The sequence below is a fragment of the Adiantum capillus-veneris genome, chromosome 11 (assembly GCF_014529385.1).
Source record: "Adiantum capillus-veneris isolate H3 chromosome 11, ASM1452938v2, whole genome shotgun sequence".
Lineage (NCBI taxonomy): Eukaryota > Viridiplantae > Streptophyta > Polypodiopsida > Polypodiales > Pteridaceae > Adiantum > Adiantum capillus-veneris.
In genome coordinates this window covers 121,851,592-121,876,584 of record NC_140941.1, presented here as the reverse complement: position 1 = coordinate 121,876,584, position 24,993 = coordinate 121,851,592, and the positions used below count along the sequence as shown (strand labels likewise).

Genomic DNA, 24,993 nt, shown 5'->3' with positions numbered 1-24,993 from the left:
TCATCTTGTTGTCATGTGTGAATGCGTTGTAAAGGTAGGGTTTTGTTCTTGAACAAGCACTCTTTCTGTAGACCTCTCTAGTCAAAGTACTCTCTTTGTCTACCTCTCTGTTCAATGCTTCTCTCCCATCTTGCTTCACTTGTCTTCATCTTGCCTAGCTTAGCAGGTCTTCTCTAATTATAGCTCTCAGCTCTACAGTAGTGTCGCTCGGCCCATCACAGCCCAGCTCCACTTAGCATTGCCTATCGTAGCTTAGTCCCGCTAAACTTGAACCTCTCAACCCGGAATCTTTCAAAATAGGTTCAACATATAAGCCTAATCATGATTTGTGGAAGGCCAAGCTAGTAGAGGCCATTAAATTTCAAAGAGTTTTTGGATGTTCTCCATTAGGAAAAATCTTTTAAGATTCTTGTTGGAGCCATCCAAGGGTGAATTGAAATTGGTGGGCAAAGTCTGTTGTTTGATCTTATCATTTTAGCTCATTTAGAAAACAAATGTTTGCCCTAAACCAGTCGGGCATGTGCTCTTTCCTACAGAGAAACACACACTACTTGCATTAAAAAAAATTTGTGCTCCCCCCTTTGCACTTCCATTTTCCCTCGCTAGCTTGCCTCATGACACGCCCCTCTGCCCGAGATCTGTGTGCCCTTGGATGGCTTCAACAAGAATCTTAAAATATTTTTCCTAATGAAGAGCATCCAAAACACCTAGTGACATGACAACATGTGAGGAGATTGAGCCTTGATCTATGGAAGGCCAACGGAGGGCATTGGACACGCAGATGATGTCGATGGGCGTGGATATCATGCAAGAGCTGTTGAAATAAATAAATAAAATATCCCAGCTTCACGCCTCGTGATCCCACAGAGTATGAGTACCTGCTCAAATCATCCTATTCCAACCTATATAACAATCCCATGTATACCGCTCCAATAATACACCCGCATATCTACGTGTGTACTCTCTCTCTCATCTTCTTTTTCTGTGTAACACACACACACACACACACACACACACTAATATAATCTCTTCTGGACGATCCTGATCAACATGATATCATTCGTAAGCCGTTATCAATCCGGGAGTTACAACCCATGTCCATCGAAGAGCCCTGCATGGCGCTGCCTTTTCATGTTGCTACTGCTATTAAACCAGTGCCTTACTGCCCCAATTGATGCTGCAACTCTTCCTACAACATCTGCTGCTAATATCAATGATGCCCTACAGTATTTCCATGTTCTCGTTCAGGCATGCGACGTCCAATATCTGCATGTTTACAATATTGCTCTTCGGGCTGCCGTAATACTACCTCGAGTTGCTCCACTGCATCTTACTCACATAGCCAGGCCTGAGGCCTTGCCTAATTTCAATACACTGTTGGCTGCTGGGTTGGTGAATCCCCACTATCCAGTGCAACCTTTGTTGAGTCGACAAAACATTTCCTACATTGGCATGTCTTGCAAGATCCTTCACCAAGATCGTTGTTGCAGATGCCACCAAGCCCTCCTGCCATGCAGCCGAAACTAGTCATGCGCCCATGCAGCCGAAACAAGGCCAAGGCCAAGAATGTTGACTGCACAACATCTGCAACACATCTACTGGCGCTCTTGCAAATTCTTCACATAATCTCCACGCTGCTTATACTGAAAAGGCAGAACAAGCCATCGTTGACGCCAATGTTGCTACAACACCTGTTGTGGCCAACTTTTCATATGCCGCCCGAGCAGCCTTCAAATCTTCAGCCATCGCAGCAGCCAAAGCTGGAGCCAACCTTGCAACCGGTATACAACCTTGATGACGCCACCGATGCCACCACACCCAATGATGGCGATGCCAATTATGAAGATGAATCCGCCTTATAAGCCTTGTCATGTAAGCTGTCGAAACCAGTCGGGTTGATGCGGACTGGTTTCAGCAGTGTTCCCACAAGCTGACCAATTTTGTCGCAATTACAGTGCTCATAGTCTTAACCTTGCGTGTAAGCTATCGAAACCAGTCTGCGCCGGCGCGGATTGGTTTGAGCAATGTTCACAAGCAGAACTAATGCCCTTTAATAGGGTATACTATTGAGGTTTTTGGATTTTTTAAAAATCAAATCATTGCATTTGAAGCTACAATATCTAGGAATCAAAATGGGCAGAGGCAACCGTTCGATCCAACTTGAGGTCCACCTGGTTTTTGCACCTATAGGAGCAGCCCTTGGACTTTGCGGTTTTGCGATGGCTTTTAATCTCCTCCAAATGTCAAAATTAACAAAGTTGACCGAGCAGCTGGCTATTTGGAGAACTTTAAGGAAGGAGAACATTATCATCAACGTGTCTTTCGAAAGATGGTGGAATGTTTCCCTCCACATATATTTGCCTCCACATATATTTGTTGGCATCAACAGAAACTTCAGTACTCCCAACAAGTGAATAGATCCTGGTTTGCGAAGGACTTGTTCTGACATTGCGAATATGAAATTTCAAAAACTCAACTAATTTCAAGGTTGGATCCAAGTAATGTTCAAAAGCTTAAGCAATTTCAATGGAGTCAATATTGTGTGGGTTATTAAAACGAGTCAATAAAATATGGTTCTTGATATTAGAGAGAGAGAGAGAGAGAGAGAGAGAGAGAGAGAGAGAGAGAGAGGCCCAGGCTATAGTCCGTCATGTGCTTCTTCAATTGTAACCTGTAGAGAGAAAAAGAGCATTGCAATATTGTGCATCACAACGTAGAGTCAGAGCACCCTTCCATGGAGTCTTCATATGAGAGAGAGAGAGAGAGAGAGAGAGAGAGAGAGAGATTGAGAGAGAGAGAGAGAGAGATTCCTAACCTTCACCACACACTTGTCACATGCACATGCGTCACCATCCAGCCCTCAGTGTGACCATCCAACTGGAGTTCCACCATTTTACACAGACAGCATCAGGAGAATCTATGTTGATTCTCCTCTTCTTTTTATTTTCAAAAACTATACCACATACTCCAAAGTAGTCTTTGTCAACGCAGACGCGTTCTAGCTAGCGATGATGAGTGCAAAGGCTATCACGCTATTTTGGGCTACAAATATTGATGACAACTCCAATTGGTATTAGAGTCCCTCTGAGTTCACGACCTAGATTGCACCTCAGAAAACCGCCTCAGATGGTAGTGGAGTGAAGTTGCTTTTGCAGAGCTCGGCCAAGATGAGAGCTACCTCACTTGTAGAGAGCACAACTATTTTATAATTGTACTCACCATTGGCATTTCCTTATGAGAGCTTGTACTCACTTTTCAAAATCTCTCTAAATCAAAAAAAAAATTATTGAAGGACTCGCTCGTTTTTTTTCTTGCTTGTAAAAATTTGCTCGCCATCTTGTAAGACTCGGTTTTAACTTGATTCATAGGCTCAAAATAGGTCATTAAAAAACTGTCTAGTGAAAAAGCTTTAAAAATTGTTCATTTTGGTCAAAAGTTAATAATCGTGATTATTAACTTTTTTGGCTCAAAATTGATCAAGGTTGATTCCATAGACTCTATGCATGATTACAAACATCTTTTGTGAAGGCTCATAGAGTTTGGATCACAAAACAGACCAAAAACTTGCTAAAACTAAAATCGGACTGATTGTCGAGAAATTGAGCCTGACTTGATGAATCTTGTTCAAATTAAGTTTTAACTTGATTCATAGGCTCAAAATAGATCATAGAAACACTGTCTAGGGAAAAAGTTGAAAAAATTGTTCATTTTAGGTCAAAAGTTAATAATCATGATAATTAACTTTTGGCTCAAAACTGATCAAGGTTGATACTAAAGACTCTATGCATGATTACAAACATCTTTTGTGAAGGCTCATAGGCTCAAAATAGATCATGAAAAGACTCTTCTCTGAAAAAGTTGAAAAAAGTTTTCATTTTAGGTCAAAAGTTAATAATTGTGATAGTTAACTTTTGGCTCAAAACTGACCAAGGTTGCTACCATAGACTCTAATCATATTGCAAACATCTTTTGTGAAGGCTCATGAAGTTTGGATCTCAAAACAGACCAAAACCTTGATAAAAAGTGAAATATGTACTGAATGTCGAGAACTTGAGTGTGACTTGATAAACCTTGTTCAAATTCAGTGAAACTTGACTCATATGCTTATATTGATGTGTTAAACAAGTGTACATGCTCAGTTAACCAAAAATTGCCAAAAGTAAATAATCGTGATTATTTACATTTTCTCCAGAATTGAGAAGTTTTGCACAACTAAATATACCACAAGGTCAAGCACATCAAGTAGACTCCATAAATCAAATTTGGTGAAATTTGGATCACAAAATTGAGACTTAAGCCAGATTCTTGGAATCAGAGTGTGCAGACACTAAACAGTTGATAACTTGGACAAAAATTGATCAAACTCAACCAAACTTGTCGAGAGACCACAACAAGGTAATTACTTGGAAAAACAAGCCTAAAAAGTGTAGAAACTGAGAAAAGTAAATAATCAAGATTATTTACTTTTGAGCCCCAGAAACAAGATTTTTGACTTTTGAGCTTGTACAGTGCTAGAACAACATAATACAAGGCCAATGGTCAATCTTGGGTTCCATCAGATCCAAATTGGTACTTGTTAACTTAGTTTCAATTTACAGATTAGTCCTTTAGCTCCTTGCAAGGATAGAATTTGGAAATCTCATTTGCTGACTCACTTAGCTCAGATTGAAGAACCAGGTTGCAGGAAAAGGATTGGGAGCTTGACAAGAGCTGAATTCAAGTCAAGTGGAAAAAAACGGATAACAATCTAATCTACAGGTTAGGTTATTCAAGGCCTAGATTTTCATCATTTCAAAGGTTGCAATCAATTCTGGCACTTTCGAGCTAGAGTTAATCAACTCTTGTGAGTTTAAGAGCAATCAACTACCAACAATACTTTGGCAAAAGCAGTCTTATCAAACCTGAATACCAAAATCTGCTAGGAGACAGTTTTTACAGAACCAGTTGACATGGACTCATCTCGAGTTGAGAGTTCAAGTACAGCAGAGCAAGCTAGTAGCAATGACAACATCAGTACAAGTGCAAACAAGCAAATTTTACAGCTTTATGGCTACAATGGAGATAAAGTCTTGTATACAGATTCAAAAGGCCATAGATACTTGATGAACAACAAAAGCAGCACAGGAGCCAAGATTCTATTGATCAGAGTAAAACCAGATTCAGAGAACTCCCAGATGTTCACATACTTCAGTGGAGCCAGGTATTGTAAGCTCAAAGATAAAGTGCAGATAGAAATTTAAAAAGTCAAACCAAATGGTTATCCAAAATTCTGCACAAGCTCGCAAAGCATCCAATTAGTGCATATGCAATCAGGTTCATTGTACATGGATTAGAGTGGTCAGATCTATAATCAAGAGCGAGAGATGGAAGATCCAACAGATCAACCAATAGAAGCCAGTCTAATTGGAGAATCAAGCCAAAGACGGTACAAACGTCAAGATGGAGCAGTCTAAAACTTGATGCTCAGTGTTTTGAAAGAAGATGCCGACAACTTGGTCATCATAGAAACAAAAACTTCTCAGCTAGATCTTGACATGCCAGAACCAAATGAAATACCACCAGTCATGGCATATTGCTCAAATTGTGGACGAAAAGGTGGACATTTTTCTGAAGATTGTCCAAGAAATCCAGCCAACAGGGATACATTAACCGCCAAGCAAGGTACAGAGAAAATTGGAAATGCAAATCTTGATGTAAGTGCAATTAACCTGTCATTTTTAATGCAATCAGATGATTTTGCATTACCATTAGAAGCACTAGTAAAAGCATTCCAAGTTCAAAATCAGCATAAGGATGCACAAGCACCTGAAAAGCTTAAAATTGATTTTTTGCACAACAAATTCTTGCATGAATTTGGTCAAGCTGTCCAGATATCACCGAAGTTTGAAAAGACTGTTAGGTTTCCAAATGATTTAGTGAAAGTCAATGATCTAGTTTGGATTAAGGACAAGAAATCAACACATGAAGACAAACACATGGGATGGATAGCATCACAATGGAGCTTAAAAGAACAGGAGTACTATGGAGGTAACAGACAGATATGGTTACCAAAACCACAGGTTAGGGCATATGAAGTAACGTCAAGTCCCTCCCAAGAAAGAAAGCCCACAAGGTATCAACCTCGACAATATCCTAGGATACCTAAGAAGCAGGTATACAATAGAACAACATTGAAAGATGCTGAAGTCTACCACCACTTTCAAGAGTATACAGAACAAAGACGGATCTCAAAGAATGTTCCTCTTGGACAAGGATTTTACACAGGGTATATAAAGATTTGGCTACCAGTCAACCGTAAGCCAACTTCAACTACACTAGACCTGCATGAAGATCTAAAAAACTGAACAAGACCTAGAGCAAGGCAAAGTCAACAAAGGAGTTACAAATGTCATCAAGAGATTTGGATTCCTAAGTATTCCAATGCTCCTAGTCAAAAGCCAAATGCCGATAGTGAACAAAGGCCTACAACAACATCAAATATTCCTATCAACCAGCCTATTTGGAAAATCAAACAAATAATGGAGACTTCACAATCAAAGAAAGACGACCCAACCAACGCAAATGCAGATTCAAAGATGATAAAATAGGCATGGCAAAAGAAACCTTCAATGCCAACTTGGTCCTTCAGTAATCCTCTTTTTGAGGAATCGAGCTTGGTTTTACCTAAAGAAATGTTTGTAGTAGGCTCAAGAATGTAAAAAGTCAAGTCGCCAGGGTGCAAAAAACACTCTTTGGCATAGTCAGAGCCGGGCTGCTGAGCCATAAAATGAGCAAAGCATTAGTCCCAAAGCTTCAAGTCATAATAAACTCTGTGCTAAGAGTCGTAGTTATTAGGCTTATGCTCAAGCTAGAAGAGTTGAGCATATCTAAGTCGTGTCGCTCATGCTGGATGAGATGAGAATAAGAGTTGAAGTCTATTAACTTACAATTGGTGGAGTGTCGTAGAGTCCAACACTCACGCACAGTGCACAGTAAGATGATAGCACATATCCTCGTCAACGAAAACCATTCTTAAATGGGTGCCAGCTTGCAAAGCTATGTCATATGCTTTTATAGCTACACTATCTTTTTGAAGACCCCTCAAAATCTTTCTTGCACAGCATATTGTTTTCCATGCATTTCTATGTATGCATAAATAGGATGTCCCATCATCATAAATAGGCATTAGACACTCTCTTTTGCTTCCACCTATGCACCTTGAGTAGACTACAACAGGCAATAAAACAAATGTCATGCTAACCACAAAGCCATGCAGTGGGGTCACTATTTGGTGAATAGTATATGTTGTAACCGCTGCGGCGGTTGATTGCTACGTGACTCACAGCCAGCAAACCCTCAACAGACATACATCATCTCTGACAATACATCCCATGTGGAAGTACCTGCAATGTCAGGATGAAATCTGGAATATCAAGCAGCAAACACAAGCTACCTGATGAACTAGTGGATGTCGCCTACAGTCTGTGTGTAGATGCGCCCATGTCGTATGTGACACGCCTCCAAGAACTGTGAGCCATTCTTCGATGTGTAGACTCCACAAATCAGCACTCTGGGAGTGCCGATATCCTCAGCACCTGCAGTCGTAGGCCGAAACCCCAAATTTGCAGAGTCAGATCTGCACCCGCCAAGACCACGTAGTCGAAAATGGCCTGCGCAGAACTTTGTCGAAGCCGAACGGTGGCCGAGATGACCTCAGAACGAGATTCTGAGAACACCAAGCCCTTCGAGCTCCCACAGGATTTGGGGTCGTGTCTTCGCCTGTCGAATCTCACTCCAATCTCAGCAGGTGACTCTGGATACCTGCAAATGCTGCCCCGAGCCTCGATCTGAGCTCTGATACCATTTGAAGGAGTACGAGCAGAAGTGCGACGCGAGAGAGAGTGCGAGAAGAAGAGCATGACGATATGGTGAACTCGCGCTACTGTAATGTGTAGAGCATAGTGAGTTCTTATTAGGTTTTTACAAAAGAATATGTGTACATACCTTGCGGACCGCCCTCTTACCTGGGCAACCACATTGGGCTTTATACCCCAACAAAGGGTTAATGAGTTATTAAAGAAGAAGCTAGCTAAGGCTAAATCTGAGATAATGATCATCAAGATTGAACGGAATGAAGCACTGAGAGCTGCAAAACGGGGGCTGAAACAATGCTCAAAATGAAGCGGGTGGAATTCAACTCCCTGTTTATTTGCCATACAGCTCTGAAGGCTTCTCTTACTAAAAGATACATCTATAACAGCTTGGCTGAAATTCTAAATCCAACAGGCAATGCTGTTTTTGATTTAGAGAATTTGAAGTCCTTGATGGAAAGTATGCAGAGTGATTTGTAGGACAAGGTGACTGAGTATAATACTGCTCTGATGAATCAAGACATATTGGATTATATTGAGCAGAAGACTTCTCCGGATGAGGTAGAAGAAGACAAGGAAGATGAAGACAAGGAGGATGGAGTTGATAAGGAGGAGGATGACCAAGAAGAAGGGCATACAAATGATGATGATGATGCCCCACCACCATCTCCACCTCCAGGACCTGGTATTGGTGGTACAGGGCCAGCTAACGGAGGCCAGTTTCATAGCCAGACCAGTCAGGCCAGAATGAGGGCCAGCAGGAAGGACAGAATGAAGGGCACCAGTCGGGTAATCAGCAGACTGAAGAACAGCAGCCGAGTCACACTCGAAATCAACCAGCTGATCAAACCCATCTCAATAGGGATGCTAAAGGGAAAATGAAAGTGCAAGATGAGGGACCAGCTGTTGATCATCAACATTCACTGCAGCTTATTACCCTGAACAGGCAATTGAGACATCAACAGGGCTCCATAACCAGACAGTATCTGAAGGATGATGATCTCCTGTCTGATTTGGAACGGTTTCAAAGGCTGTATGTTGGAGCCAGGGAAATGGTGGAGCATTGGAAATCAGCAGATTTCCATGATAAAGAAGCTTGCCATTTACCTGCGCATCCCAGTACAATCCAACTGCTGGAAAGAGTTCCTGAATGGATAGTCACTGCTGAAGAGAGAGTGACAAACCCACACTTGCAAAGGCAGTCTACTGCAGATTGTCGCTCTCTTGCCCTGGAATTAGAACTTCTGCTGGGAAACAAACCGACTTACAGATGTATAAAGGATGTTAGGGAACAACTAAAGGAAGTTTTGGTGCAAATGCAAACTGCCAGAGGAGTTTTGGATTAGAGAGTCAGAGCCGTTCTTGAAGACCGGACAACCACTAGCAAAGGACCTCAGACTAGAATGTCAGTCGGAGCACAGGAAACTACTCTCCGAACATTGTTCCAGCTAGTGAGAATCACCAGAAAGATGATGCAGCAAGAGAACCAGGTTGTTCTCAAGTTTTTAGAATTCATGCCTGATTCTTCAGTTCTCTTATATGACTTTCCAGCAAGAGATACAGAGATGCCAAGATTCTTTCCAGCATTGTATCCTCAACACCCAGAACCAGTTGATCGCCTTACATACTTCAAGATTATTGATGAGCTTCAGGATTGATATGAGCGATCAACTGTGGAATGGAAGACTTGGCAAACGTTGTTCAATGATGCTCTCCAAATCAATGATATTCAGGCACTGAAAGAGGAGATGCATAGGATCCGGATGTGTATGGGCCAGTGGAAGATTCAAATCAAAGGCCTGACCAGGATTACTAATCAGCTGCTACAACTTACTGTCGAATCTTCTAAATTGTATGAAAAGGATATTGCAGCAAAGGCGGGTCTGGCACCACAGTATAGGGAGATGGCTGAGATTCTTTTCGAAGCTCGAGTCAAAACTAATCAGCCTCTTCCAAAAGGATGGATCCATATGGCTTCGCATTGTCATAAGCTGGCCAGAACCAGGATTACCAAGGGCAGGCGTATACTCTATGATCCTGACACCAAAACCTATCATTCCCTCACGCCTTATGAAGTAGAGATGACCACCGAAAGGCGGGATCACCTTGAGCAGGAGGCCATTTACCGACTGATTCAGAAGGAGGATCCTTTTCAACTTACTGGGTAGTTCCATCTCAAAATTTAGTGGCAAATTTTCTTCCTCAGCGGGCAGGTGGAGATGAGAGCTCTACCTTGGCCTGTTGAGAGCTCTACCTTGGCCTTTTCAACTGCCTCTCGCAATCTTTGTGTGACCACTCTGCCAATGGTCAAGCCCGATTCCCAACATTAGAACCAGACGGTAGATTTTTCAGTCTCACATCGGAATTAGACAGCAGAATTTTTCAGAAATTTTGGAATCTTGCCAAAATTCAAGAAAGAAGGGAAGGATGTAAACAGTTGGATAATTCACTATGTGGGAACGTCCTCTTAGGAGATGGGCAGCGAATTACTTAGTAGTTACTATGGTAATTACTACAGTAAACCCGAAGTGTATAAATAGGGCCCATTACATTGTAATCGGGTTGGCAATCGTTATCATTTGGGTTAGCACTTTGGCTACACTTGTACTTGAGAATCATTGGTAGTATTATCGGTTGTACTCTCTTTGTAAATCATATTCGCTGTAATCTTGATCTGTAATTCCAATCCTGGCATATATTCCAGTTACACTTACTTCTCGTCCAGTCTTTTGAATCTGAATCTGAACCTTATTTCCAATACATAAGTCTGATTCTTATTCCAGTATCCAAATTCCAGTCTAGTTTCTGATTTCTGTCCAGTCTACTGTCTGAAATCTTCTCACACTAGTAGCTGAAATCTTCTAACACTGGAATTAGCTGTCTCAAGAGATCAGCTCCAATTCCAACTTGCTAATGATAGCCCTTACGAATCCAGAAACTCCTAAGGCAGATGGAGTCAGTGGTACTAGGGAAAATGAATCTAATACAAGCACTTGAGGAGGAAGGGGAGGCTATCAGAATGGAACTAGAAGGGGTAGAGGCAGAGGATTATTTTCCAAGAGAAACATGAACTGCTATACTTGTGGAAAGTATGGTCATTTTGCAGTTCAATGTCCAGAATCACCAAAGCCAGAGATAGCTGACTAGAAACCGCCAGGGCCGGTACCCATAAGCATAGTCACAAGAAGTAGAGGGATAGTGATTGAAGAAATCCCTATTGAAGAAGATGGCCAAACTGCTAAGGCCAAAAAGTGGGAACATCAGAGGAAGGTGTGGAAGGCTAAGAGTAAGGAAAAGTTATTTGATGAATGGTAGGAACAAAGGGATCTTGTAGCAAAAATCACTGAATCTATCAAAGAAATTGTCAGAATAGCCAAAAAGTTGAGATACTCAAACCATTCACAAAAGACTAGTCCAGCCTCCAGAATCAAAATTGAAGAAATAAATAGAGGAACTAGATAAGTCTATGATTGCTACAGTACATAGTCTGAGAGAAGAATCAAGGCAAGTTAAATCAGACTTGATCAAAATTGGAATTACTGGACTAGGAAAGAATCAGGTGGATTCATCACAGAGCTAGCCAGCAGCTACAAGAGAACCAATGAAGTGAAACTGTGAAGATTCTCAAGAGAAGTCTTCTAGTTTGGATAGTGGGAGCTCGGGCAATGAGCAGGATGAGATATATGTCAAAGTCTATGATCAGATTTAGAAATTGATTGTAGAGTTGGATGGCATTCGACACACATTACTTGAGGCGGCTAATTTAATCAGACAAAAGAGGAAATCCAAAGCAGAGGCTAGAACAGCGGATTTGACGGCATGAGAGATGATGAGGTTCCAGTAATCAAATAGACTATCAGCTCCAAAAACAATGGGAATGGCTATCTGGTGTTATTTTGGATGGGGGAGTAGGAGTGGATATTCTCGGTGAGCATCTTTGACATAATCTAGAAATAACTAACATGAAGCCAGCTCCATTCAAAATAACGATGTTAGATCACGGTAGTGCAAGCCACTGGTCTTATTGAAAACATGCAAATAAGGGTGGGGAAAGAGAAATTCAAAACCAATTTCTTGGTGTTGGATGTCCAAGAGGCTTATAGAATGTTATAGGAAGGCCATGGTTAAAAACCAATGGGGCTATACATGATTATGAAAACCAAACATTAACCATCCAAGGTTCCAGCAGGAGAATCCAAATCAAGACAGATTGCACAAGATCATGGAGAAAGGCATTAAGGCCAAAAGAGCTCTATAAGAAAAATGGTACCAAAAAGATTGAGACAATGTTAGCCTCTATGAACATTTTTCCTTTAACGGATATCGACCTTAGTGCGGTGCTAATGGACAAACAACAAGTGGAATGATAGAAACAACAATACCCAGACCATTTTATCAAAGAAAACACTAGGGAAAGATGTCCAGATAGATGGTCGAGAACTAGACCAGCATGTACCTCAAAAGCTCAGTGGGAAATCAAAAACCATTTCCCAGTAGTACCACAACATGATCTTTAGAATGATCCTTTAAAAGTTGAAAACCCATTTAATGATTATGCTATGGGAATTCAAACAAATAAAGAAGTTGAATCATTGGCTAAGAGAAAAAGAGGAGGACCAAATTGGCTATTTTTGGACGACCAAGAACTTGAAGAATGGAATCTCGACTTAGCAGAAGAACCAAGAATGATTAAAATCAATTAACATTTGAAGCCGGAGATCAAGGAAAAAGCCAAAGCCTTATTCCAAAAGTATAAAGATGTATTTGCTTGGGAATATATAGATCTAAAGGGAGTGGATTTAGAAGTATGCGAGCACTTCATACCATTGAAACCTGATGCCATACCAGTAAGACTTCAGAGATACAAAATTAATCCCAATTATGCAAATAAAGTCAAAGAAGGGATTGATATAATTTTCTTAAGGCAGGATTCATTATAGAGGTAGCTTTTAGCAACTGGTTGTTTCCTATAGTGGTAGTTCCAAAGAAGAAAGTCAAGCTTAGAGTCTATGGCGACTATATGAAACTCAATGCCCAAACCATTAAAGACCCTTTTTCACTACCATTTATAGATCTCATGCTGGACAAAATTACAAGCCATGACATTAGGAGAAATATGGACCTTGCATGGGCCCTCTAAGGAATCCTAATTTTTATGAATTAAGGCTAATGTTGTGTGGGGTTAAGGGGACAAGGCATTGAAGAAGGTAGTTTTGAGTAGGCTTTTCTAGCCTTTTTTCAAGACAAATGTGAGCCTTACAAGTTGGCGAGCAAGTTTTCCCGAGCGAGAAAAAAACCGAGCGAGTCTCTCAATAAGTGATAATAAGAGAATAGAGATGGGCCTAGAGTATAGCAAAGACATAATTAAGGAAACATTACAAACCGCATTGTGGACCTATCCTTGCATACATGAGAGAAAAAAGTAGGTACACAACAATATATGTGATACTTATTAGAGATGCTGAGAAAACATTACCAAACCCCTATCTACATTACTGAACCCCTATCTGGATCAATAATCAAAGCCATATTACACCATTGTTCAAAGTTACATACAAATTATTAACTTGAAGCACACTCATCATCTATGAAGCGATGCTTTCTTTAATTAAAGAAACCTTACAAACCGCATTCTGGACCCATCCTTGCATACATGAGTGAAAAAAGTAGGTACACAATAATATATGTGATACTTATTAGAGATGCTAAGAAAACATTACCAAACCCCTATCTACATTACTGAACTCCTATCTAGATCAATAATCTAAGCCATATTACACCATTGTTCAAAGTTACATACAAATTATTAACTTGAAGCACACTCATCATCTATGAAGCAATGCCTTCTTCGAGGCCTTTTAATTAAAGAAACATCACAAACCGCATTGTGGACCCATCCTTGCATACGTGAGTGAAAAAAGTAGGTATACAATAATATATGTGATACTCATTAGAGATGCTGAGAAAACATTACCAAACCCCTATCTACATTATTGAACCCCTATCTGGATCAATAATCAAAGCCATACTACACCATTGTTGAAAGTTACATACAAATTATTAACTTGAAGCACACTCATCATCTATGAAGTGATGCCTTCTTCGAGGCCTATCTTTTGGACGACCATCATAACGTGGGTCCAATGTCATACGTCTCACGTCCGCCTCGATGTATTCAGGTAATGCACTTCAGAGAAACAAAATACACACAATTTCAATTCAACAGAACAACAATGGCCTATAATATCATAAGCACAAAAACCTACAAGAGGTAATAGCAATGTTTATCCATAAGTCATACAATGATAGGGAAGACAACAAAAAGATAATCAACCACAAATGTCCGCTACCATAACACAAAAAAAATAAATACTATGAATGTCTTGTGCTAAGTCGAGTGGGAATATCACAAATCATCAAAAGGGTTCCCACCCACGGGTCGGTCTCCATCGTCCACCACATCTATGGATGTGGTTGCATCCTCTCTCCCTCGCTTCCTTGGTCGAAGCAAGGGCTGCAAGCAAGTGGAAACAAGTGTCTCATCAAAATCTAGGGATGCACATGCACGACCAAAGGCCAAACAACCTGTCAAAATAGGAGCCGTCCCACATCCAAAATCAATACATAATCCCCTAGGACGACACAACAACTCAATGAAACATGCCACAAAAGTATGGCTCTTCTGCGCAGACCCTCTCCATGGCAATCCGAAGTCCATAAGAGCTCGACCAGAATCTGGCAAATAGTGATGCATAGTGCTATCCATGGCAGTCATTCCTAGACCATGAAACAAAGAACCACTCTCTGCAATGTAAAGAGGTGGAGGTGGTCCGGGCTTGTGGACCAAGAACATAATAGAAGTGTCGCACTACAAGGAAAAAATAAATAAATTTTAAAAGCTGCACATTCACACTTGCTTACCATGAAATTATAAATAGAAAGATCACCTCTTGTTGCTCGCCAGATGACACTACATAACCGTAAGGTACATGATGCAAAACCACCACACGTCGATGAATGATCAACTCCGGTGCCCTGCAAAATCTCTCAACCCAAAAGACTATGTCTCCTACAAGAACAAAGCCATCAATGATTAAAAATGAACATATTAATGACAATATCAATATCTAAGAATGATTTTTTTACCTGCAAGAGACGCCATCACAAGCAGCCACCCCGAGTCTGCCAAAGTACTATGACTCAAATGAATAGCTGATCGTACATGATCCTCTGTACATATATCCCATGAAGGTTGAGGTGATGGTGAATGTAGATTGCCTCCAAAAGGCAAGTCAACAAAGATGAAGTCTGCAGCCCATGACACTGATCTACCACTCCTCCTATATGTAATCTCTGTAGATCGAGCTCTACTCATATGCTCGTGTACAGGCATCCATGATCTAGACTGCACACCGCTACGAAAATCTCCAGCAATCGCAATATAGTCACCAAGCAAAGCAACACACCTAGTATCACTGCAACTAGACTGCTCAACATGCTGAAAATGCAATGGTGTAAAGACAAACTGATGGGCACGTTGCAATCTCTGTGTGCCCCCACTCTCTGCAAGAACAAAAACATATTCTATATAAACATGAGAAATATAATTGAGTTTCAACAAGACTCCAAAAAAAAAAACAATATTATACCCGACATATCATCAATCACATCGATCACATGGTCTGCAGTAGCAGATGCCTTTTGGGCCTTGTCCAAAAAGCTTGTTGCTTCAATGTAGAAAAAAGTATCAAGATAATTAAAAATCTCCAAACTATTGAAGTTAAGGGTATATGCAAAGAGATAATGACTTTAACTTACAAGTTTGAGAGGGTCGACGAGATGGTAGAGGATGAGAAGATGGAGCAACAACATCTGTGGCTTTGGGTAGTGGAAGATCTTTGGATGTGACTCTTGTAGACTTCACATTATGCAACTCTCTCTCTCTAGCAAGGACATGGCCTCTATCCATGTCGATCCACCAAGGACAATGCTCAAGCTCCCACTGCAAGAGTTGATGCATGGTTGGTGGATACATGCATCCCTCCCCGCTCTCAATGTGAGTCCAAGAACGTGTAAGCACAGGTATTGCAGCAATGTGATGCATGGTCAAGAGGTGAGCAAAGTATCTACAAAAACCATCAAAGAATTATTATAATCTCAAAGAAGATGCAATATGCAACATTAGTTGAAGCCCATTTTATGATACAAAAATAGTCAAAAAAATTATCTACCTGTAAACTAGTCGCTGAGAAGCCATGCGAGAGTAGTCAATCCTCTTTAAGGCTTGCAACTCTACGTCCTTTGTTTTGTTCTCCAAAGCCACCTCTAGAGGAAACAAAAATTTCCTTCCCTCCACGACAATCTCGGTGTAGTACATATCCATGGTGCACGAGGGAGGAATATCAATCCCTCCTGGCACATCCACATAGTCTACAAGAAGCTTCTTAGATTTATCTAAGATCCTCTGCAAAGCTCCCTCTCGTTTTAGCCACCTTTCACCCAAAGCATGCAAAAAAAATCAAACAAATAACTCAACATCAACAATTTCTTGATAAACTATTTGCATCCAGAAGCTCACCCTCGAAACTTGCGGTCTCCTTTGACCATGCAATAAGCTGCACGGGTGATCTTGCTTGCCTCTAGTAATGACACCCATAAGATTTTATTTTCTATGGAAGCATCATGTAGAGCAATCAAGTTTAGTTTCTCAAGAGTAGCCCAACTATCTTCCCCCATTGAAGGCTCATCACACGATCAAACCAATCCTTCCCTAACCTTGGGTCAACAATGTTGAGAATCTACCGAACAAGAATGTTAGTTAATTGAAATCACCGCTCACCATAGATAAAAGAAAACACTAAGAAATGGTTATATACCTTTCCTACATGATCTGAAAACTTATAATAAAGATCATGCATGATCTTAACCTCTTCTTTTTTCAAGTCCTCGCTAGAAAGCAATGGTTTCTTGCTTTCTAACTTAGTGTGTAGTTCTTTCGACATTTGAACCTTCAAAATAAACCAATTCTTTTCAAAACAAAAGGCTTCCATTAAAGAAAACAAAAAAGAGATACAATGTCAAGCACACTTACATCAAAAACAAGTCTAGCTAGATATCTTCGTGTTAGAGGATGCCATGGCTCCTCTCCCTTTGTGGTTCTCTTCCGCATAGTGTCAATCAATTTTTGGTCATTCTCCGGCAATGCACGAAGGTAATCCTCATGATCTACAGAGCAAATGTTTGAACAATTTACCAACTCATCTCGTAGATGAGATGACACTAGAGCATGGGTGTTCATACTGTTTAAAATATTAGTAAGTTGATTAACCTTCAAACATATGAAGTTTATCTACAAACAAGAATATAGTTGCACTCACACATTCATGTGTTGCAAGCTCGTCAATAATGCTATTTCGGAAACCTTTGTAGGGTCGATGATCGTACACAAGACCCTACAATGCTTCTCTCTGCTAGTGGAAAACATTTCTCTAATTGCTGCTTGCCATGCTACCGCCCTGTGATTTCCTTCCCACACATAAAACATTCTACCACGCAGTGACTCTAGTTGAGGCTGCAAAGCTAACTCCTCTTCATAATCTTTATTTATGTCTTTCCAAATAGGGTCCCAAGTGTCAACAATATCGGCTATTTTTTAAAAAAAACAAGACTCCAAAAAATGTCAAACAATTAAAAGAAAAACAAAAAAAACCAATACACAAAATCACTCTAAAATAGTAATGATTACCTATGAACAATGTTTGTTCCTTTTGACATGTTTGCAGTGAAACAATAAAGGCACCTTTTTCCTTTATGTAACCCTCTCTGGCAAATGCAGCTTTTAATCCAGAAACATCCGATCTAAGGACACGGACGCGAGCATATGGAATGAGTCTACACAAAGGCACTAGTGGACACTCAAAACAACTAAAAACCCTTGTGGTTTTGAGAATTTCCTCTCCTCTATCCATATGCAAATGACTATCATCTTCAAAATCAGCAGATGATGCAACCTGAGGTGCAATATGAAATGGAACCAATTCCAAAGCTGCCTCTTGTCTAGCTATTTGAGCATCAGCTTCATTCATTGACCCTAAGCCAATGTCAGTACTTTCGCTCTCATCACCAATATTATCATTGTCATCAAAGTCCTCTGTGATTGCCACAGAGCTCACTTGATCATTGCAAATCGGATCAATAGCCATAGGTCCTTTTCCCTTTCGACGAGAACATTTCTCAATTGGAGGACTACATACATATTTTCACATAAAATAATTAATAACCCTTTCAAAATAACTTTTACCTAAACAATCATAATGAACTATTATTTGTTTGAGGTATAACCAAGTAGGACCATTTTCCTATTAAATCCACAATATCACCCAATAAGGCACACCTTAAATCAATTCAAAGCTTTCGATTACGTAACACATTCAATTTCATAGAATCACACTGGATGTGTATGTCCTTCAAACAAGATTAAATAACCAAATTTAAGAATGTCAACTTCCTAGTATAGACTGGATTTGATTAACAATTGCTCATAACAATCTGCTTTTTGGAAAAATCATGACATTTACATCAACTGTCGACACTAGAATAGATATCAATATTTGACAACCAAAGGGAATGTATAATCATACAAAAACATAGTCGAGAACTTTTGCTTTACTCTTTTGCTTTACTTAAAAAACAGGAAAATTTATCAAATATCCCTCTAATTTCAAAATCTTGCAAAGCACCCCAAATATTAGGTCATTTTTTTCAAAATGCCCTTCAAATTTATCGAAATACGTGTGACCAATTACATGACAAATTTTGGACAATATTTGAATAACCTAGCCAAAATAGATACAATGGAATTTTGCATTTTGGGAATTCTCAGAAATTAGATATATATTTTTCATAGTTTTGGTAAATTTTTATTTAAAAAATCATGCAAAAAAAAGGCCCCTCACTCGCCCTTGAAGCTAGATAGCTGTCGGAACTGTTCCGCGCCAGCGCGGAACAGTTCCGACAGCTATCTAGCTTCAAGGGCGAGTGAGGGGCCTTTTTTTTGCACGATCTTTTAAAAGAAAAATTAGAAAAAAATCTGACCTGCAATTGGTTGGTCGGCGTCATGGCGGCATTCTGAGGTCTAATCCTTGGTCAGGAGGGGGAACGCAAGCGGTAAGACTGAGTCCTGCTTGAACTCTGCATTACATAGAGTATTGCGTCACATAACAATATATCAATAATTTATGGAAAAAAACCTTCCAGAGCATTTCCGCTGCTACTCTACAGCTTGCATCAGACTAACCGGTTCGTTGCTGCAACCATTCCGCGCCAGCGCGGAATGGTTGCAGTAGGGAACCGTTTATGAAGCTTGTGGTATTGGGCATGCCGTGGCTGGCAATAGCTTAGTAGATTAGAATTTCATGAATCTCTCACCTACGACCTTAACTGCATGACTCTCTCTCTCACCTACGGCCCTAACTGCATGAATCTCTCTCAAATGCAACCCTTACCATATAATATTTCAATAGTCAAGCTTAAGCAAGGCTTTAATACTTAGGTAATACCATTATTTTCAAGAAAGTGTGCGTAGAAGTTTAATTGACAATTGAAAAGCGTGCGCAGGCCGGCTTGTGGTTTCCAACTGTAACCATTCTGCGGCGGCGCAGACTGGTTGCAGCAAGAAACAGCCTGGTTGAAAATGGTTGCAGCGCGGAATCATTTGCTACAAGAAAGAGCAAGAAAGAACTGTGCGGAATCATTTGCTGCAAGAAATGTTTGCGCGGAATGTTTGCTGCAAGAAATGCTGAGAGCTGCAGATTCGTTCCGGCCTCTGCTACGCAGCGTGCCCCAGCCCTGGATCATTGCTAGAACCCTTCCGCGCCGACGCGGAATGCTTGCAGCAGGGAATTAAATTGTGCAGAGACTAGGAATACTTGCCTTGGCCACCGGCAGATGGCGTCAAATATTCGAATTGACGTTCAGCTTCTCTCTCTCTCTCTCAGAGCTTGAAGAGTATTGCCAACTCTATACTGTCACAGAATGGCGCTCTCTCTCTCTCTCTCTCTCTCTCTCTCTCTCTCTCTCTCTCTCTCTCTCTCTCTCTCTCTCTCTCTCTCTCTCTCTCTCTCTCTCTCTCTCTCTCTCTCTCTCTCTCTCTCTCTCTCTCTCTCTCACAATAAACCCTGCGTAGCCATCACAAGATGCGCCGCAAGGAAGTATGCCTTCGCTAGCTTTAGACGTTTTTGTGGAGGTTTCACACAACACAAGGTGTGTCCAATAGGACAATCCATCCACCTGACCATACACAATACAATGATGAGCTTGCCTTGATTGAAAAAAGATCGAGTAAGATTGATAAGTTTTTATCGAGGAAAATAATCACTTTGTCTTTATTTTCACGCGCCAGAGGAAAATATTTTATATAGACCTATTCACGAGACCCGTTTTGTAAAAAAGAAAACCAAGGTCCAGTGTATTTTAACCGGTTGAAATCCTACAATCCCAATTAAATTTTGAGCTTGCCTTGAAGAAAACCGTGAAATTTTCACAGGTTTGTGTAATTACCGGCATAAGCTTCAAATTTTGACCAAAAATAGGGGGAATTTCAAGTGTGTCCTTATTTGGTTAGGCCCTATGTTTTTTTCTAGACCTGGTCGAGACATGAAGACACTGACAACGACTCTATTACCAAAGATGATTATCATTAAAGAATTTTTTTGTGCTCATATCAGAAACAAACGCCGCCTGTAATATTTATGACATTATAAATTATTTGAAATAATACCTTTTATAGTGGCGAGTATTTTTCTTACTTTAATCTACATATATTCTATCTATTGGGCCTGCGTGCCATACTTTACACATGTATCTTACAAGACATATCTTCTGTTAGCAATGAGCAGACACATTACAATCTACGGACCGCAACGAGGTCAAAAGCTTGTTCTGCTATTTGATAGTCGGTTTCAAGAGATCAAGGTTGACACTCTAAAACAACATTTTGACATCCCAAATGGACATTTTTCTCTGTGTCTCCTAACATTGTCTGGAGATAATGGTCATCTTCAACGAGGAGAGAACAATGTTGGTGAGCCAATTTACACCCTTGACCACGAAGTTTCACAGTTCTACAAGATTCTTGCCACCGCTGATTTATTTCCTAATGTTTTTGGTTCAAAAAATTCACCTATAGTTATCAAAGAGAAAAGTACTGACTTGGGGCGTCCATATGCGAGTGTTATTGACATAATTAGAATCCTACCATTACAAACAAACCTTTTAGTGGCCTTGAGTCAAGTTCAGAATGTTATGCAAGTGTCGGAGATCCCATGTCAATATGATGGGTATGTTGCTTTTGAGCTGCCACCACAAGGTGAAAGCTCAAGTATTAACGGTATGGAACAACATTTTGATGGGCATTCCTGGGTGGAATATGTCACATGCAGTAGTGATTTGTTCAAAGGTGTTGTGTGCTTTAGTAGATGTTGTGGCCATTTGCGATGTGTTAATCTTGATTGTAGTTATCAATTGAGAACAAAACTTCCAAATGAGAGTCAGTGGAAGGGACGATTGTCACAAGCACCTCATCGGGGATTAATTGGAGCTAAATTTGGCAAGCTTCTGTGTGTCCATTGTCATCAAATGCCAGAATGTGTAAATACTTGTGCTGCAGTCATTTATTACTGCATCCCAATTGAAAAGGAAATTGTGACTAGATGTGCAATTATTCTTGGTTATCACAAGCATCCAGTGGCCGAGGGAAAAAGTAGAGCTACAGACAAAGTTATTCCCAGAGCTTTGCTTGTACACGCGGCTTTAGATCCTTTGACTACAGCCAAACAGTTGGAGAGAGTAACAACAGAAGAAATTGTAATGGATAGTCTCATGGTCCTAAGTTCCTCTAAGAATACTCCCTTAGCCGAAGATGAATTTGCTAGGTTCCTTGACACTGTGACTCCACTCTCTAATAAGCGTCGTGTACAACAGAGTTTGGAAGCAGCCAAAAAAGCCAAAGGTATCACTTCAATGGGATTTGAGTCCATATTGAAATTACAGATCAATAGCCGATACCCATACCTGCATAGTGTTCTATTTCCAGGTCAGTTAGAAGCCAAGCAGCAACCTCACGTTTTCAAAATGTCTACAATGGGTCCTAGTAGTGGGGTGGACTTGGTGAATCGTATGCGTCCCGGAGGTAATTTGCAGGGTATGTGGGTGCACTTTGACCATGTGCATAGAGTGGATGGATGGCCTACTATGTCAGCACATGTATATGATCCATATGTTCGAGAACTTTTAACATTTGCAATATGTGAATTTACAGTTGAAAATAAACATGCACAGATGGAGTTTTGGAGAATGCTTAACAAGGTGGTGATGGATCTGGGATTTGAGAAACCAGAGTTTAGAGGTTTCATGGCAGATGAAGCTAATGCAAATTGGATTGATGTTCGTACTGTTTACTTCGGCGGTGCAAATAAGAAAATGCCTGAAAAAGAAAGATCATGTGTGTTCCATTGGGAGAAAAGTATGGTTAGGCATACTTCAAAGTGTATACGTCCCTCTTACCAAGAAGAGCACAAACTTAAATGCCGACAGTGGATGCATGCCTCCACAGAGAATGCTGCAAATGTTTGTAAAGAGGAGCTTAGACAATTTTGGCGGGCTGGGCATGCCATTGAGTCAGAGATTCCATCATTAGAGACATGGTTGTCTTGGTGGGATGTAAGAGTCCCTCACTGAGGAGATAGATTTGTTTGTCAAGATGTAGCAGGTGCTTTTGTGCCACGAACCAATCTTGCTGAGGCAAAACATGCAAGCATGCGTGCGGCTATTGGATACAAGTCTAGTATTGGTTTGTATGAAGCAACATGTGCAGATATGGCTCTAGCTGTATTGCAGAGTGTTAGGTACAATGCATACCTTAAAGGGATTAACACATGCACTGGACCAGGGGTGGCAAATTTGGCTGCAAGGTTTATGAGTCAGCAAGCTGTTGGTGGGTCAGGTAAGAAGCTTATAGACCTAGCACATTCTTCTTTGCAGGAGATGCGCATGCCAAGTCCTGAGACAAACAGAGATTCAATGAGGGAAAAGAGTGTTCGAAGATCTAGACCAATATTGGAGGACCCTGATGAAATACTAGAAGATGACAGTCACAGACTTGAGTATGTGACAGTCACAACGGCGAATGGGCTACGTAGGCAGAACCAGGATTCCACAACTCCCCTTATGTGGTTGGAGCAAAAAGTGTCTCGGACTGTGTGGGCAATTAGGCGTACTGAGCCTGGGAGAAAAATGACATGCTTCAGTGTTCTTGCAGATCATAGTACAAGATGTGGGAGGTTTATTAATGAAATGGCACCTTCAGTGAAACACGGAGTTCCTACACCAAGCTTTTGGGGAAGGCAAAAATATCCTACAAGAGGATCCAATTCGGGAGGCATTGTCGAGGGTTTTGTATGGTTCTGCAACAGTAGTAACACTCATACATGGAATGTGGATGACCTGATTGTTGGTCCTCCAGGACCTGCACCTGGGACTTGGATTGTGGCAGAGGGCACTAATCTGCAACCATCTGAAGTTGAAATGTTATTGAACAATGGGTTTGTTCTTAAAGAAGCACATGCAAATGCTGAGTGTAGCCGCAATGTTAGAACATGTGTTAGCACACCGAGTTCATTTCGTCCAAAATATAGGGATGGAAAACTTGTTAGATGGAGATCAAAACTTACAAGAGATTTTCAAGATAGGATTGCGCAGGGAAGAACAATGGCAGCCAAATTAGTAAGGGAGGTAATCGTGGTCCCCAATGTATCACATGTGTTTCATGTTAGTACAACTAGGTCAGTGGAGAAAGGTCTTACGTATGCTGTCACACTTGCAGACTTCCCTCGGTGCTCGTGTGAGTATTTTCAAAGACGTGATAGCAAATGTGTTGCATACATGCCTTGCAAGCACATCTACTTTGTGTTTTTTAGAATATTGGGTTTGGACTCCATTGCCCATGAGTTTGTGCATCAATCTGCACTTACAAAAGTAGAGTTGTTCCAAGCTTTGGGAGGTTCTCGAATAGCATCATAGGTTATGTAGTTCATGTGTCGACTTTTTTGGGAGATGTACATGCCAAATTTTTGGTGGACTATTTTGGAGAGGATTACCTAGAATTGCGCTATGTGTCGAGTATACAATTTTATAAATTTTATGAATGATTCTGAAATCTAACTTTGTGTCCATCCATCGGTTCATGAATTTGTGGTACTAAAAATAACATGGATGGGATGATTATTTTCTTTCACAATTGTTGCTCTTGTGCAAATTTACCCTCGAACTTGCTCGGAATGTGCCTTCGCTCGATTTTTTTTGCTTGGTGATTAGAAAGCCTCGACAAATGTAGGATGTGGACCTAAGGGGTTACTTTCTCTCTCTAGCCTTTTTAAAGTGAAAGAAGTATAGAGGTGTGACCACATCAGTAAAAACGTGGGTCACTAAGAGTCAAATTTATTATTTTTTTTTAAACTCATTTTTACTTATTTTTTACTTAAAACTCCCTCATATATACATAACCAAAAATCATTTTTTGACCTTTTTTTTAACCCACAAGCTTAGAAAGTCCATTTTTTCAAAAAAAAAATCCCTCAAAAAGTAAAAAACACTTTGTTCTCTCCTTCTCCTCCCTCCTCTCTCCCTCTCCTCTCCTCTCCCTCCCTACCCCTACCTACCTCCTCCTTCCCAATCTCTCCCTCCCACGCCCCCTCCTCCCCCCTTCTCTCCTCCCATCTTCCTCCCTCTCCCTCACCCTCCCCCTCTATCTTTTCATTCTTTGCTTCCTCATGCAAGAGCTGCCATGGTGCTCACGGAAATCACAAATTGTTTGCTTCCACCACCACGTAGTCCACACACCAAAATCATACATGTTCGCTTACCCACGGTGTTTGCACCAAAGACCGCATGTGAGGGTGATCAAAGGTCATCACAGGAACGTCACGCCGCTAGTGAGACCAATGTTGACATTTGGGTGGACGGCCATTTGTGGCCATTTGTACCCTTACGATCCTATAAGCCGCTTCCATCCATCCTTTGATAGCCTTTAGACATTTCTTCAATATCTTGGGAGGGGAGAAGCAGGCTTGTTAGGCTATTGCAAGCA

General features: G+C 40.7%; 1 protein-coding gene across 1 annotated transcript; it reads right to left on the bottom strand.

Moving 5' to 3' along the window:
- Positions 1-17,223: 17,223 nt before the first annotated feature.
- On the bottom strand, positions 17,224-18,052 carry LOC147447933 (uncharacterized). The gene is made up of 2 exons (XM_086523705.1): positions 17,566-18,052; positions 17,224-17,495 (listed from the first exon to the last, which is right to left on the bottom strand). Exons 1-2 carry the CDS (start codon positions 18,050-18,052, stop codon positions 17,224-17,226), a joined length of 759 nt encoding a protein of 252 aa, XP_086379831.1.
- Positions 18,053-24,993: the final 6,941 nt, after the last annotated feature.